Source organism: Eleutherodactylus coqui, chromosome 9, assembly GCF_035609145.1.
Source record: "Eleutherodactylus coqui strain aEleCoq1 chromosome 9, aEleCoq1.hap1, whole genome shotgun sequence".
Taxonomy (NCBI): Eukaryota; Metazoa; Chordata; class Amphibia; order Anura; family Eleutherodactylidae; genus Eleutherodactylus; species Eleutherodactylus coqui.
Window position 1 is genome coordinate 30,296,502 of NC_089845.1, and position 16,920 is coordinate 30,313,421.

The 16,920-nt window shown below is 45.8% G+C and overlaps 1 protein-coding gene across 1 annotated transcript in view; it reads left to right on the forward strand.

Moving 5' to 3' along the window:
• The window catches only part of FBXL7 (F-box and leucine rich repeat protein 7), a 177,838-nt gene extending 171,704 nt beyond the window's left edge, over positions 1-6,134 (forward strand). Inside the window, exon 4 of the mRNA XM_066579197.1 lies at positions 4,162-6,134. Within this exon, the coding sequence (XP_066435294.1) occupies positions 4,162-4,898 (737 nt within the window). The 3' untranslated portion in view covers positions 4,899-6,134. The remainder of the gene's footprint in view (positions 1-4,161) is intronic.
• The last annotated feature ends 10,786 nt before the right edge of the window (positions 6,135-16,920 follow it).

Consider the following 16,920-nt stretch of genomic DNA (forward strand, 5'->3'; position numbering starts at 1 on the left):
CAGCCGGGCTCTCGCAATGTTATCGCGAGAGCCGGCTGGAGTCACAGAGGAAGCGCGCTTGGATCGCGGCAGGGAAGGGGTTAATAGCGGGGGTGGCGCATCTCCGATACCCCCCGCTGTTGCAGCGAGAGGCCGGCTACTAGTGACAGCCAGCTCCCACTGCGGGATAGCGCGAGATCTGCTATAATCTCGTGCCATCCCTATGACGTAAGGGTACGTCATTTTGCGGGAAGTACCCCACTCCGATGATGTACCCTTATGTCATGGGGAGGGAAGGGGTTAATATATTTTATGTACCCAAAATTGGTTCCTAAAAAAAACTGAACTGCAGCAAAATCCAAGGTCTCATACAGCTACAATGACGAAACAATAAGAAAAGTAATGACCGCTGAAACACACCAGGGGATGCAATTAGTCTCTTTGGGCTAAAATTAGTTATGTTATTAAGGGGTTAAAACTCACTTAAAGCGACTGAGTTCTGTGTCAAATATATTAAGAGGATACAGAAATTCAAGATCTACAGTAAAAAAGTGATTTTTCGTGAGCGGTTTCCCAATTTGAATGTGACTGTTAGGGGTTAATAGAGCCGTGCATAGACGAAAACCCACAAACCTCAGTGAACTGAAGCAACGTTGTAAAGAAGAGACAGCCAAAATTCCTCCAGAACAATGAGAGAGACTGATAGAGTCATACAGAAGACAAATACTTCACGTTACTGATGCTAAAGATGGTTCTACAAGCTATTGATTCATGGGGTGTGCCTAATTTTTCACACCCTGCTTCTGCATTTTGGCCTGGTTTTTGTAACTAAATGACAGTATCATTTCTCACGCGTTGTTGTTCATCCGAGGTTGGATTTACCCAATATTAAGACCTTCTATGGACCAGATGGTTTTTTTTTTTAAATTATGTCCTGATATGTAAAACCATAGAATTCAAAGGGGGCGTACTTATTTTTTCCTCATGACTATATGTATAAAATGTAATTTATTTAATTCAACTTACCTCAATGCATCCCATTAGGTCTTTGTAGATTGGAACTGAACTTCACTAACATTAAAAGGTGCAATGAAAAATAATAATTTAGGTATATTCAAAAACACCAGAGAGAAAATCCATGTGTAAAGTTGCGCCCCCTCAGGACCGGCATGGTATTACACACAGCATCAGTGTTCAATTAGATTTTATAGATTAACATTAATTCGGGTTACACCCAGTATCTAAATATAATGTTAAAGGGTTTGAAGTCAGGTGACCACTGCAGCCAATCAGAGGCCGTAGCATAGCCCGCCATTTTCTTGGCATCGGCTGTAAACATCCTATACATTGTAGGATTGCGCTAGGAATACTATGGGTTATGTAAACATAATTGTAATTGCCAAAAGCCAAAAAATATCAATGGCAATATCCGCTAAAATATAAATGCTTTATTAGTCAAAAACAGACAACGGCAAAAAACATTATAGAATAAAGGGGCAAATGGTGGCAGCGATATAGTGTGACCAGCAGTCATCAATTAGTATCAGGTGTGTAACTGTGCATATACATACTAAAACATAGTATTGGGTGGCAACCTACCGAAAGCCGATGTGGAAACTACCATGTCAACGCCACCAGAACCCTGTTAAAGTCTAATCTATAGCCACCACGACGTCCTCAGGGGGAACAACCACCAGGGCTATTATAGTAAGCCGAGTGCTGAACTGGTAACTCTGAAGGAGAAGAGAGGCAGAACATTATATCGAGTAACCAATCCAGACCAGAGATAAGACGGCAACAAAACATGATGTAAAAAGATCTTAATAGACCGCAAATGGTACTATAGATTGACCAATCCCTGGTCAATGGCTCCACCAATCAGAGTGTGTTTCCAGAGCATGCCCAGTGCAAAGCAGGCGTGGCTGTCTCAATAGAGCAATTCTATCTTAATCAACTGAGCATGCCCATTTCTAAGTACCTGCACATGCTCTATTGAGACAGCCGTGCCCGCTCTGCACTGGGCATGCTCTGGAAACACACTCTGATTGGTGGAGCCATTGACCTGGGATTGGCCAATCTATAGTACCATTTGCGGTCTATTAAGATTTCTTTACACCATGATTTGTTGCTTTCCTGTCTGGTTTGGATTGGTTATTTAAAAGAATGTTCTGCCTCTTTTCTCCTTAAGAGTTACCAGTTTAGTATTCGGCTTACTATAGCCCTGGTGGTTGTTTCGCCATATGGTGACCTCAGTCGCGGTGGCTATAGATTAGACTTTTAATAGGGTTCTGTTAGCGCTGACCATCTAGTTTCCACATCGGTCCAGAAGGCCAACTTCCAAAAGCCTGTGTACGTATATGCACAGGTACTGATTGATGACTGCTGGTCACACTGTATCGCTGCCACCATTCCCCCCTTTATTTTATAATATTTTTGGATGTTATCCTCGTCTATTTTTGAATTATAAAGCATTTATATTTTAGCGGATATTACCGGCATTTTCTACCCTTGGCAATTAGAATTAACGTTCAACATCTTGAGTTTGGACCAGGATGCTTCGTCACCTGACTTCCGGCCAGCATTGACAGCGGGTGATTCACCGGAGCTGTTCCGCTGCTTCCTAGGGGGGAAGGAGAGAGGTAAATATATATTCTTTTGATATTTTATAGCATGTCATGCCATTAACCCTTTCCAATCCACTGTCTGACGTCTAAAGACATTCTGATTGAAGGCTGTACAGCTCCGATGTCGGAAGACGTCCGGCAGGGTATTCTTACTATAGATTACTGGCCGCTCTGCTGTCAGGGGCCTCTCCATCATGTCCCATACCGCAGTACTGGCTCTAGCCAGCAGATGGAGCCATTGTATAATGGCAGAAAGAGAAAGCCCTCTAGGAAACCCTGAATCTAAAATTGGATTGAAAGGGTTATATAAAAAGTTTTAGTTTTTTTTATATAGACAGACGACCCTCTACATGCCAAATCAACTAATGGCCCACGATTTCTAAGACTGGAATGGCTGGAGTTAGACAAGGAAACTTCATATAGAACAGTACTAGGTTCTAGATGATGGGGGGTCCGGTCCAGAAGACTACAGATTGCAGTCATTATACTGTAAAACATGCATATGGGATCCGTTAAGACGGTTGAGTTGTGATTAGAGATGAGCGAGTATACTCGCTAAGGCACATTACTCGAGCGAGTAGTGCCTTAGCCGAGTATCTCCCCGCTCGTCTCTAAAGATTCGGGGGCCGGCGGGGAGGAACTGAGGGGAGATCTCTCTCTCCCTCTTTCCCCCCCCCCGCTCCCCGCCGCAACTCACCTGTCACCCGCGCCGGCCCCCAAATCTTTAGAGATGAGCGGCTAAGGCACTACTCGCTCGAGTAGTTTGCCTTATCGAGTATACTCGCTCATCTCTAGTTGTGATGTATAGTTCAGATATATGGATGCAAAAATCAATGAGATACGGGTTGCAGAAAATCTCATCATTTTGGTGCTTGAGATAAACAAGGCATTACATCCCGGAGCTTTGATACTCTCCTATAGAGATGAACTATGAGTGCACATTGCTCTTCATGCCCTAAGTATTAGTTTGTAGATTTCTACCTTAAAGGGGTTGTCCCGAGGCAGCAAGTGGGGTTATACACTTCTGTATGGCCATAATAATGCACTTTGTAATATACATTGTGCATTAATTATGAGCCATACAGAAGTTATAAAAAGTTTTTTACTTACCTGCTCCGTTGTTAGCGTCCTCGTCTCCTTGGTGCCGACTAATTTTTGGCCTCCGATGGCCAAATTAGCCGCGCTTGCGCAGTCCGGGTCTTCAGCAGTCTTCTATGGAGCCGCTCGTGCCAGAGAGCGGCTCCGTGTAGCTCCGCCCCGTCACGTGCCGATTCCAGCCAATCAGGAGGCTGGAATCGGCAGTGGACCGCACAGAAGAGCTGCGGTCCACGGAGCAAGAGGTTCCCGGCGGCCATCTTCACAGGTAAGTATAGAAGTCACCGGAGCGCGGGGATCAAGGTAAGCGCTCCGGTAAGCTGTCTGTACGTCCCTGCATCGGGGTTGTCTCGCGCCGAACGGGGGGGGGGTTGAAAAAAAAAAAAACCCGTTTCGGCGCGGGACAACCCCTTTAAATAAGGCATAGTAGAAATGATAATAATGTATATCTATTTTCTTGCAGGTTGCTCTAAAGTGACTTGTATCAGCTTGACCCGTGAAGCTTCCATCAAACTGTCTCCGATGCACGGTAAACAGATCTCCATTCGTTACTTGGACATGACAGACTGTTTCGTGCTGGAAGATGAGGGACTGCATACAATTGCCGCTCACTGCACTCAGCTCACTCACCTGTACTTGCGGCGCTGCATCCGTATCACCGATGAAGGCCTGCGATATATCATGATATACTGTGCAACCATCAAAGAATTAAGCGTAAGCGACTGTCGCTTTGTGAGTGACTTTGGCATGCGAGAAATTGCCAAACTGGAGTCTCGTCTGCGGTACCTGAGTATAGCCCACTGCGGAAGGATCACCGATGTAGGGATCCGGTACATCGCCAAGTACTGCAGTAAGCTCCGCTACCTCAATGCTCGAGGTTGTGAAGGCATCACGGATCATGGAGTGGAGTACCTAGCAAAAAATTGCACAAAACTGAAATCTTTGGATATTGGGAAATGCCCTCTAGTTTCGGATATTGGGTTGGAGTTTTTAGCCCTGAACTGCTTTAACCTAAAGCGCCTGAGCCTGAAGTCTTGTGAGAGCATCACTGGTCAAGGACTCCAGATAGTCGCGGCCAATTGTTTCGACCTGCAGATGCTAAATGTTCAGGACTGTGAGGTGTCAGTTGACGCTCTCCGCTTTGTCAAACGCCACTGTAAGAGATGCATAATTGAACACACTAACCCCGCGTTCTTCTGAAAATCCATGGAATGCAGAAAACATGTTACTTCTAGTCGTCGGGCGGGGCATCCACATCCGGTCGACGGGCGGGGCATCCACATCCGGTCGACGGGCGGGGCATCCACATACGGTCGACGGGCGGGGCATCCACATACGGTCGACGGGCGGGGCATCCACATACGGTCGACGGGCGGGGCATCCACATCCGGCCGTCGGGAGGGGCATCCACATCCGGCCGTCGGGAGGGGCATCCACATCCGGCCGTCGGGAGGGGCATCCACATCCGGCCGTCGGGAGGGGCATCCACATCCGGCCGTCGGGAGGGGCATCCACATCCGGCCGTCGGGAGGGGCATCCACATCCGGCCGTCGGGAGGGGCATCCACTTCTAGTAGTAAAACCACACAACGAAAGAAGAAAAACTTGCACATTCATCAAATTATCTATCCAAGGTTCAGCTTTTTTATGTCATTATAGGAAAGATAGTTGATCATTTTTGTTATGTCTGATTCAAATATTGACGTGTGATCATGAATTATGAGATGAATGCGTATATGTCTGCTTTATACAAGCCTCATAGGAAGACGAGGAACCTTCCTGCACGGGGAGCAGGAATGGGATATGTGATGATGTATTACTAAACACTACAAGAGAAGGGAGAAGAAGACTTACCTGCTTCATCAACTGTACTCTATGCAAATTACGCTCCCAGCCATGGGGTATAATGTGTACCCTGCTCATTTATGCAGAACTTCTACTGATTAACCCCTTAATGACAGCCAATATACCTTTTTACTGACCTTGGTAATGGGCTTACATCTTTTTAAGGCGGTGGCTTGGCTGACTACTGACAGCCAGGCTCCTGCTCTAACCGTAAGGAACAGATAAACCTCAGATCCTGACAGTTTAACCCCTTACAACTCCTTACAATTAATAGCAACTGCAGCATGTAAGCAGATGACAGGGGAAGAGGCTTTTCCGGTCACCCTCCTCACCCCTCAGTGCAATTACAAGGTACCAATGGGTTCCCATAGCAGCCAAAATCCTCCATGTCTGCCAAGTAACTCAGCCTATTAAATACGCCTCTGGCGGAGGGCTACTAGGCTGATGTCATAGGCTTAATAGAATGCAGTACTTAAGTACGGTAATGCAGTGTACTACACGAACAATCGCATTTTCAAGTCCTCTTCAAGGGCTAAAAAATAGCATTAAAAAGTTCAAAGTTTAATTTAAAGTAAAAAAATTGCAGTTTAAAAAAAAAAAAAAAAAAAAAAAAAAAGCACAAAAATGTAATAAAAGTTCTACAAACACATTAAATATACCCCAAAGTGGGGCCATTAAAATATGCAACTTGTTCCAAAAAGAAAAAAAAAGCCCTTTTGGCTATGTCAATGAGTTGATGAAAATCGCTAAGTCCTTAAGGCAAAAGGTAGGCTGGTCACTAAGGGGTTAAGCTTGAAAAAAACAAACAAAATTAGAGTGAATATGTTAAGTTTTCATCCCAGTAAGGATTTTTGTGATTAAAAGGGAACGTAGAAGGACACGAATACAGAATGTAATCCCACCTGGAGGCCGAGGAGCTTCGTTACACTGTCCGCTGTGCAGAAGAGTCCTAGAAGCTGCCCTAAACTTCTGATTGGCTGGGTTGTGGCACAGAATTGCCAGATCAATGTGTCCTTTGGGGTGAATGTTTGCCGCATGTACAGGCAAGATTTCTCAGACGTATATATATATGCCCATAGAACTTCATGCGCCAGGCTGTGCCAATGACTGCCCATTGGCATCTGTATAGGAGGGGCACTGGGTCGCCTCAGCTACACTCGCAGGTACAGACAGTTGTGCCAGAAGACACCTATGGTAGAGTTCGCATTTTGTAATCGATGTGAATGGCAGAGATAGGCACACAACTGCTGATGTCTAGTCATATGGTCAGCGACTGTATTCCTGGAGCGGGGGACGTCTAGTCGTATGGTCAGCGACTGTATTCCTGGAGCGGGGGATGTCTAGTCATATGGTCAGCGACTGTATTCCTGGAGCGGGGGACGTCTAGTCATATGGTCAGCGACTGTATTCCTGGAGCGGGGGACGTCTAGTCATATGGTCAGCGACTGTATTCCTGGAGCGGGGGACGTCTAGTCATATGGTCAGCGACTGTATTCCTGGAGCGGGGGACGTCTAGTCATATGGTCAGCGACTGTATTCCTGGAGCGGGGGACGTCTAGTCAGATGGTCAGCGACTGTATTCCTGGAGCGGGGGACGTCTAGTCATATGGTCAGCGACTGTATTCCTGGAGCGGGGGACGTCTAGTCATATGGTCAGCGACTGTATTCCTGGAGCGGGGGACGTCTAGTCATATGGTCAGCGACTGTATTCCTGGAGCGGGGGACGTCTAGTCATATGGTCAGCGACTGTATTCCTGGAGCGGGGGACGTCTAGTCATATGGTCAGCGACTGTATTCCTGGAGCGGGGGACGCGTTCAGTGAAACCTGCAGGCTGACAAACGTGGAAGCAGATCAAACTGAATGGTGTAAAGAGAAGTGGCGCGTTCTATTCCAGCTGCACTGCTCACAGTCCGTACATAAGGCTTTTCTCCTGCCCGGCCGCTCCTGCACATTCTTACATCAGTGTGGAGCCGGCTTCACACGGGCGTATTTGCGTATGCAAAATTTGTGCGCAAAATATGCAGTGAATAGAACCAATTGATCTTAAGGTCATTCACATCTGGATCTTTCTCCTGTGCAGGAAAAAAAAAAAAAACGGAGCACGCTCTATTTTTTTTTTCACACATTTGCACATCAAAAGTCTGCAAAAAAGTTAATGAGGATGCGCAGTGGTGCCACGAGATGTGTGAAATACCGCGGAATCGCACAGGAAAAATAACACATTTCACCTCAGACTAATTATGGCTGGGAGCATCGGAGCATTTTTTTGCGCAGTAAAATACGCGATGTGCACGCAAAAAAGCAAAGTTTGTTCTGCAAAAACACATCCAGTCGTATGAATCTGGCCTGCGGCTCTGTTCACACTCGTCCACCGCAGACAATCCTGTACAACCAGTGCGAACAGATCCTTGTAAGTAAGACTGGGCCAGGACAGGTTTAGGCTTTGAAGGCCAACAGTAAGGCTGGGTTCCCGCGCGACTGAAATGCTGCGGAAATCTTGCAGCTTGGGCGCACCAAAAAGCTGCAGGATTCCTGCGGGAGAGCCGCAGCTTCAAAACCTGTGGCATTTCGCCGCGGGTTTGGAGCGGTTCGGACGCCAGAATTCCATTGCAGCTTTCTCTCCCCATAGAGAGAAGTGAGGCCACAACAGAAAAAAAAAAAAGAATTGACATGCTTTGGCTGCCAGTTCTGCCCGACTTTGCCACAACTGATTGGCCGCCCCATGTGGTTGAGATTTTTGCTACATCTCGTCCACGTGGCTCGTTAATCCTGGGATTGGGAGCCGCGGGCGGATTTGCCGCATAGAAATTCCGCACAAAATTTCCACTGCAAATCCGTCCCCTGTGAACCCAGCCTTGTAGTGCAATGACAGCAAGCAGAGATCTTGAAAATGACGAAACAAATTGTGAAACATTTTCTATAATTAAACTCTCTAGATGCCCTTTAATGCCAGACGTGTCCGGCTGATCAAGAGGGAAGCAAAACCTCCAACCAGCCGTCCGCAAGGCACCCCTAAGAGGAAAGACAAGGTTCCTGACTCCACGTACGGCAGTCATGTTTTCAGACGCATTTGGGAAGATGTGTTTTATGTTGCTTCACATGAAGATAAATATTAGACATTATTTACCATAAATCAGTATTTTAGAACTAATCGTTATTAATGGGCGACTCAACTACAGATTGATGGAGCAAATGTTTAACATCAGTTTATTTGAAAACGTTGAAATTAGCACTTATTAGGGAAGAAGCGGCAGGGGCGGAGGGCCGTACTCCTCTGTGTCCTACACACAACGTGTGGTCTTCAATACCATATTAGTGATGGTCACAGAATTACACCCCCCCACCTCCCTATCCCACCCCCGCTCCCATGTTCAATTCTTGACTAATTGTACTTTCATGGATCCTTTTCTCCTGGGGGTTCTAATGAGCGACTTCCCAGATTTCCATCCTCTGTTCAAGGACCGGTGTCACTGCTGCTCCGCAGTAATTAGAGGCCATCATTTATGGCGCCGCCGATCCCTTCACTCTCCTCCTCACCTAATATTAGCTTAGTGTTTGCATTTATTACACGTCCAGCTGGACAGATGGCAGCTCCTTACAATATAGGCTGAGTGCCATGTAACCCCCTACATGCGCTCGTCGCCGTCTGACCACGCAACTTGTGCTGTAGTTGAAGCGAACCTCCGATCCTGGACAAGCAAAGATGGCCGCACTAATTTTCCGAATACCTGATGCCCATTGTACATTAATATACATCATTAGCCTAAGAAACTGCTTTGATTGGCCAGTTCTCACAAGAACCAACGCCGGTCAGTCAGATCAGCATGTAGCGTTTTAGACTACCCATGCTGACTACCAGGCCGTCAGAGAAGCGGTGCAGCCATCTTTGCTTCTGACCGGAGGGTCACTCTAAGAAAAGGTTTTCTCTCATGTGCTATATAGACTATGGCTGGCACCTTTATATATCTACAAGAGATATACTTGGGGTACTTAGATGAAGCTCACACTCTCATACCTAATATACTGTGTGAGAAAACATATAGCAGGCACAACAAGGTAGCAAACATCTCAAATGTCTTCATTGTTACACTATGCACTGGAAACAGACCCCAGAAAAACAATTAGAACCCCCCCCCCCAACACATGGGGATATATATATATATATATGATATAATATAACCACCAGATATAGGGCACCATGTAGAGAATATGTGCAATCGCAGACAATGCTGGGCTTACAAGTACTAGATTGTACCCATCTATGTTCTCGCATCATCAAGAAGCCATGAAAGCTCTCTTCCCCCCATCAGAAGAGTCAGTAAGATGCTTTGGCTAATGCCCAGCTTACCACCAATATCCCACCACGTATCACCACTATGAAGGCACCACTTTATGACTGACAGCATGCGGTAATATTTTGGAGGTGGGGATCTTATTATGATTCATCAAGGCACTATTTGCACGCAACCTCCCACTCTCCTCCTTAGGGCCATGTGTGGGTCATCAACAGTGCCCACTTACCTACGCAAGATGTACAGATTTCAGGCAGCAAGTTGCCAGTCTTTTCCGTTTCGCCTTCCCATGACTAGAATACCACATCCACTTTGGCAATATTGTAGCCATCGTGTTGTCCTAGTGCCAACTTCGAATACCTTCTCATTGGTATCTTTAGTATCTAGCTCTAGAAACATACAATACTGGCAATGAACGCCCTCCCCCCCGCCCCCTCCCCACCAAGCTTGTAGAGCCGCCAAAGTTCACTTTGAAGTATTTATCTGCGAATCTTTGCACTTCCTTGGTGTCCTTCTCTAATATCTTGTAAATCTCACCCACTTCTGAGTTGAATACGACTTCTTATAGTTCCTAAAAAACTTTATTTATATCACTTTGTCTTCTCGTGAATCACAACCTCCTTACTGGATACACAGTAGAGAAAGTAGAAAAAAATATGGGCCTCATATCAAAACGGTCTACTGGAAGAACTGACCACATGGCCAGGAGCGACCAATCAGAGCTCAGCTATTGTTTTTCAAATTGGTCTGGAAAAGAATAAACGTAACAGAATCTGATACATTGTGGAGGGTAACAAGTCTCTGCCTTACATGAGGGACACGAGTGTCCTGCGCCAGCAAGCCTCTTCTCAGCATACGTATAGGAACACAATGGTTCTATTTCTCGGTATAACCGACGGTGAATCATGATGATCGATGTACATAGAGGAGAGCGGGTGATTTCACGACGCATATACCAATCCAAGTGTACAAAGTATTTAATTTCTCATCCCTTAGTTATGTTAATGAACCAGTATCCTGTCTGACTATTCGACATGTTTAAGTGTTACATTGTGTTAATGACATGTGATGTTCTTATGAAACTGCACAAATACATGTTACATGCTTCATTTCAGATTGCGTGGTTTGTCTTCCTTCTCTCGGTTGTAGAAATCTCATGTATTTTTGTGATCACATTAGACTGGCGAGATGCCAAAAGAAGGCGAAGGCAAGCGCTGAACAAAGACGATGGGCCATACTTAAAAATAGTTTTTGGTACAACCCCAATGGATAGGTGAGAAACATCTGATCAGGGGGGATTAGATCCCACCAATCCAGAGAACAGGGGTCACGTGGCCTTCACCTCACTGAGGACTCGCTGCGCACACTGAGGAACAGATTGAATAGAGCGGTGGTCGCGCATGGATGGCGCCATTCCAATCATATTCGAAAGGGACTGCTGGAGATAGCTGAGCACCTTATCTGGTCTATTTTCCTTCGCCCCATTGAAATTATTGGAGCTGTGCCACACATATATGACCACTGCTGCATTCAGTCAATCAATGCGGATGTTTGCAGGACAATGATAAGAGCAGGACACAGGACCCCTGTACCCAAGATCATTGGGAATCTCATTGGTGAGACCCCCACTAATCAAACTTTTATCACCTATCCTAAGGATTGGAGCCCGCTGCCTTAAGCCATCAGCACTCCTGCAATGTGGTCACTGGGTGCCAATGGTTGTCATGGCTGGAGGCCAACTAATGTACAGTGGTCTATTAGGCTCTGCCAGATGCAGGGTCTAATAGGCCTAGCTGTCATTGAATAAAAACACAGGTGGAGATAATACAATGCAGTGTATGATCTAAATGATCCCCCGGTGGGATGAATAAATGTGATAAAAAGTGGTTTCCTATATTTACCAGTAATACATTTGTATTTAAAAGCTATGGAGACCTTGGTGCATGAAAAATCAACACACATCTTACTAATGGCCCATTTAGGGTGCATTTACACTGCAAACATGATCGCTCAAAAGATGGCTTTTGAGCGTTCATTTTGCATAAACTACTACTTGGTATGCCTATTAGTACCAATTAGTAGCGTCTAAGCTGCCTGGAGCTGCAATCAGGGAACAGACCTCCCCACTGTTTCCTGATGACGTTCGCTTTGACCTGCCAGCGGGGCTGACAGCTGAGAACAGCTGATGCAATGTTATCACCTGTAATCAGCTCTCCACAGCAGAACACAGTGTGTGGTCCTGCTTATTAGCTGTTCTGCTGAAGGATGCTTTTGAAGCAGAACTGAAAACAGTCATTCGGCAGAAAACTGAAAGATGGGCACATTTACACCCAATCATTATCGCTCAAAAGATGGCTTTTGAGCGATAATCGTTGTGTCTAAATGGGCCTTTACACAAGACGATTATTACTCAAAATTTGTTCAAACGAACAAATCCACTTACTACTGTAGTGGCCCCGTACAACAGGGCCCCTCCATAACTGTATGCATGAAATTGTCTTGTCAGTGTCTTCTGTGTTGCAAGAATGATGTGCATTGCCTAGCTCCAGCACTGAATGGGTTAACTGTCTGGTATGCGAGTTGACTGTCAGAGTTATGTATCCTTTTGTCTGTCATGTTACCATACTTAATATGTGGGAGAGAGAGGGATTCTGTTGGCACGTTCTGTTCTGGACCTGCAGCAGAGAGGTCTTCAGGAAGTCCACACAGGTATTTGTTGCTAAAGTTGAGTAAAACGACCGGTCGCCTTACCGTTTCCGGAGGCCATGTCTTAAAAAGTACCTACGTGTGTGTGGATTTACTCCAACAACCAGGAACTCCCCCACAGAAGCTGCTCGGAGAGGGTTTACTCCACCATCTGGGAATTATCCGCTGCAGAAGAAACAGTGGCGTCACGAGTGACTAAAAGGACTCAGGTAATCCCTAAGTGGGTTCCCATTTATTAACCTGCCCTTGGACGCGTCACCGGTAACCCTCCGGATGGGAGACGGTAGAGCCAGCGTGACAAGGCCCAAACTCTACCCCGCTGTCTCCTAGGCTGTGACCTGCTTCTCGGATGGTGCACTACTATCACAACGCTATCTCTCCATCTACCGTTTACTAATGGGGGATAGCTTGGTGATGGTGGGACAGATAAGTACAAAAGTAGATGATTATAACACAATGCTATCTCTAGATCAAATCACAAGCTGGAGGAAGATGAGCTGGGCTTAAAAACTGAGCCTAATTGTAATGTGATATGGATGGAGCAGAACATAAAGCAGTACTAGAAGGTGCAGCAAGCTGGGGTATGGGGGCTGATGAGATGGTCAGCATCTCCCCAGACTGTCATATAGGCCTGTGTAATAAGGTTTCTCCCTCCAGACATATCACAGACTACTTATGACTTGGAGTGACTGTAACAAACAATGACATATAAGCAAGCCTCCCATAGACGGCACTCCCCTGTGTGAAGACTCACATGAACCTATAAATAACTACGTACTGATTTCTTCCTGTCACTGCAGAAAGTTCCTGAGTGGTCGTGTCTCACAAATTCCTTGCAGTGTAATGTGCCCCACACACAGCATACTGTTCTTGTTCAGGAGAGCATGTTAGGGGAGGGGCTGAGGAGGCAGAAGGGGCTGAGAAGTAGCCTTCAGTTTGCTCTCACCCACCGATTTTGCTAATATATCAGTCAGTATATAAACCAAAGAATAAGTCATTTTTAATGAAGACCAATTACAAAAAGTCGTCATTTCCAAAGACACGTCGATTAAAGACAAAAAGGAGTGTGAAGGTTTACATGGCCTTAAAATTAATTTTTTTAAATCACCCTCCTCACTGTAGAAAATGCTACCTTGTGCCCACACAGTAAGTGTCCCCTGTATACCTCAACTCAGTAATAGCAGCCCCCTGTATGTCTAACCTTTACCAATCCTCCCCCTGTATGTAATACTGCCCTCTGTATACATCCAGTTTAGAAATAATGCCCACCCTTTCTTTACCAGTTTATTAACAGTGCCCCCATTTTACACATAATGCCCCCCACTTTAATAATGCCCCCCATATGACATCACTTTACCCCTTTAGGGGGCGTGGGCTATTTAGGCCATAAGGACGCAACGATTTTTGGGGGATTTTCATCTCCACTTTTCAAAAGCCGTATTTTTTTTATTTTGCCATCGACGCGGCCGTATGAGGGCTTGTTTTTTTTTAACACTATTTTTAAAAACTTTTATTTACACTTTCTATATCCCTGTAGGAAACCTGAGCGGCATGGCTGCTATGATCGCTATGGTAAGGCATTGCAGGTCAGAAGTCCTGCAATGCCTTATCACTTGTCATAGTGATCATAGGCAATGGCATCGCAGGGGTCCGATGATGCGAGCCCTTCACATGCCGCGATCTACATAGATCACTGCTTGTAAGAGGTTAACAGCGGGGGTCGCTGTCGCAGCAGGAGGCCGGCTATGGGCGACAGCTGGCTCCCACAGCTGGATGGCACGGGATCGCTTCTGATCTCACGCTATCCACAGGGTGTAAGGGTGTACGTCCTATTGCATTAAGAACCCTGCTGCCAGGACACACACTTACCCCCCGTGGCGTTAAGGGGTTAAATATAATGCCCTCGTTTATGATGTGAAATAAAATTGCCTCGCTGATCCGATTCCTTCTAACGTGGGCGTAACCTCGCTTTCCAGCAGCTGGTCACATGTCTTCCAGCATATGACTGCTATGGCCAATCCCTGGCCTCAGCGTTGGTAGTGATAGTTCAAGCCAGGGATTGGACACACTGGTCACTGGTTTTGAAGGTGATCAGCTGCCAGAAAGCAAGGGGAGCCCATATCGGAGGGAATTGCAGCAGTAGAGAGAGCGAAGCAAGCGAGTATAAGCTGCTTTCTTTTAACCACTATTCCCTTTTTATAGTAACCATATTCTCCCCCCCCCCCCCCCATCCCCGCTATGGCTGCTGCGGTTATGTCACTGGTGTGCTTAAATCGCAAACAAGGTAGTTCTAAACAGGAACTTGTTCACTCCAAGTGTAGTCCACACCTGCAGACATACACCGAACAGACGGAAGGAACCCCCACTCAAAACCTTGTGCATACATCGATAAGACAGGAGCTAGTTTAAGTATCCACACACCAAGAAAGGGGCAAGAGTGTCAGAAACCAAACGGACATTAAAGGAATCACCTAGCTGACAACACACTGGACATCAGATGTTTGAAGGCCGCACCAGATAGAACGGAAGGGAGACTGGTCCCACAGAACATGCAGACAGGGAGAGTAGGTGTCCAGACCATCTTCAGGGAGGGTGGGAAAAGCAACTCAAACTAGCAGCATGCATAACACCAAGTACTGAATGGGAATGAGATAATGGATTAATGACCATCACCCGTAAGAGGGGCTGGTATATTTATGTGCACAAGACCTAGGGTGATTGGCTGGAAAATTCCACACCATCAGCCATCCACATCAACCACAACCACGGAATCCCACAGCTCCTCCCTCCTTCCTCCACTTAAGAACAGTGTAATGAGTAGCTGCACACAGATTACCCGAGACCTGACCCCTACAATTCATCACACAGTATATACAAAGTGTACATATTATCACAATTTATATGACTTTCAGTGTTGCTGAACAAAACCCGCATTACCAATAATAGCACTATATAAGGGACAAATAATACCCCCATGGCATGATCGTATGTCACCACCACATAGTCACAGAAGAATACCATCATACTGTTACTAAATAGAGACCACTACACAAAGGTTAATATGACATATTGTAACATTATCTGAGCGCCAAATAATACACCCAGACCATAACCACATAATACCACCATACTGCGATAATAAACACTATACAAAGAACATTACCACCCCATATGGTGACCAAATAGTGGTAGGTACCATCTCAGTGCTCTGCACACCGTATAAGTCATTATGTTACCGGTCGAACCAGTGATCAGAGGTGACGTCCTCTGACTGGAGTTGGTCACTTTTGCTGTATTGTCTGTCTAGCTCAGACCGCCATGATGACTTATTTCTGCAGAATTTGGCACACACAGATGTCTTGGGCTCCTTGCTTTTCTAGCACCCTCCCTATGCTTCCACACCTGTACACAATCTCCTCATCAATAATACCTCCCGTGGGGTCCCATACAGTAATAGTATTCCCCCTTTTGTGCCCCCTGTAGGCCACAAACAGCAAGCACTGCTTTTTGTGCCTTTCACACAGTAAAAAATGCCATCCTATGCCCACACAGTAAGTGTCCCCTGTATGCCTCAACTCAGTAATAATGGCCCCCTGTATGCCCCACTTCTAGCAATCCTTCCCCTGTATGCCCCCAATTTAGTAATGCTGCCCCCTGTATACCTCAAGTTTAGAAATAATGCCCTCCCCTTTCTTCCCACTTTAACAGTGCCACACTTTAGTAATAATGCCCCCGCTATGCCCCCACTTAAATAATAATGCCCTCTTTTATGATGTGAAAACAAAATTGCCTATACTCACATATCTCACTGATTCGGTTCCCTCTAATGCGGGCTTCCCCTTGCTTTCCAGCAGCTGGTCACATGCCTTCCAAGCATATGACGGCTACAGCCAATCTCTGGCCTCAGCGTTGGTACTGATGGCTAAGGCCAGAGATTGGATGCAATGGTCACGTTTTGAAGGTATGAAATATATAGAATCCAGGCAGCATGAGATGAAGTAAAAAAAAAATCACATACTTTATTCCTCCATAGAAAAAAAACAGCGAAGTTTCGACCCTTAAAAAGGGTCTTTATCAAGCATCAGTGTTTTGAAGGTATGTGATTGGCTGCCAGAAAGCAAGGGGAGCCCATATGGGAGGGAACTGGAACAGCTGAGGGAGCGATGCAGATGAGTTTAGGTGGTTTCTTTTTTAATCACTTTCCCCTTTTATCGCCACCATTCTCCTCCCCCCAAGCTATATATGCTACAGCAGTAGTTACACCCCTGCTGTATTTAAACAGCAAGTCAAGTATTTCTATCTCCCCCTCTCACAGCAGGAATTCACAGCAGGATTACTGGCTTTAAATCTCATCCAACAAATCAGACTAACCTTTGCCT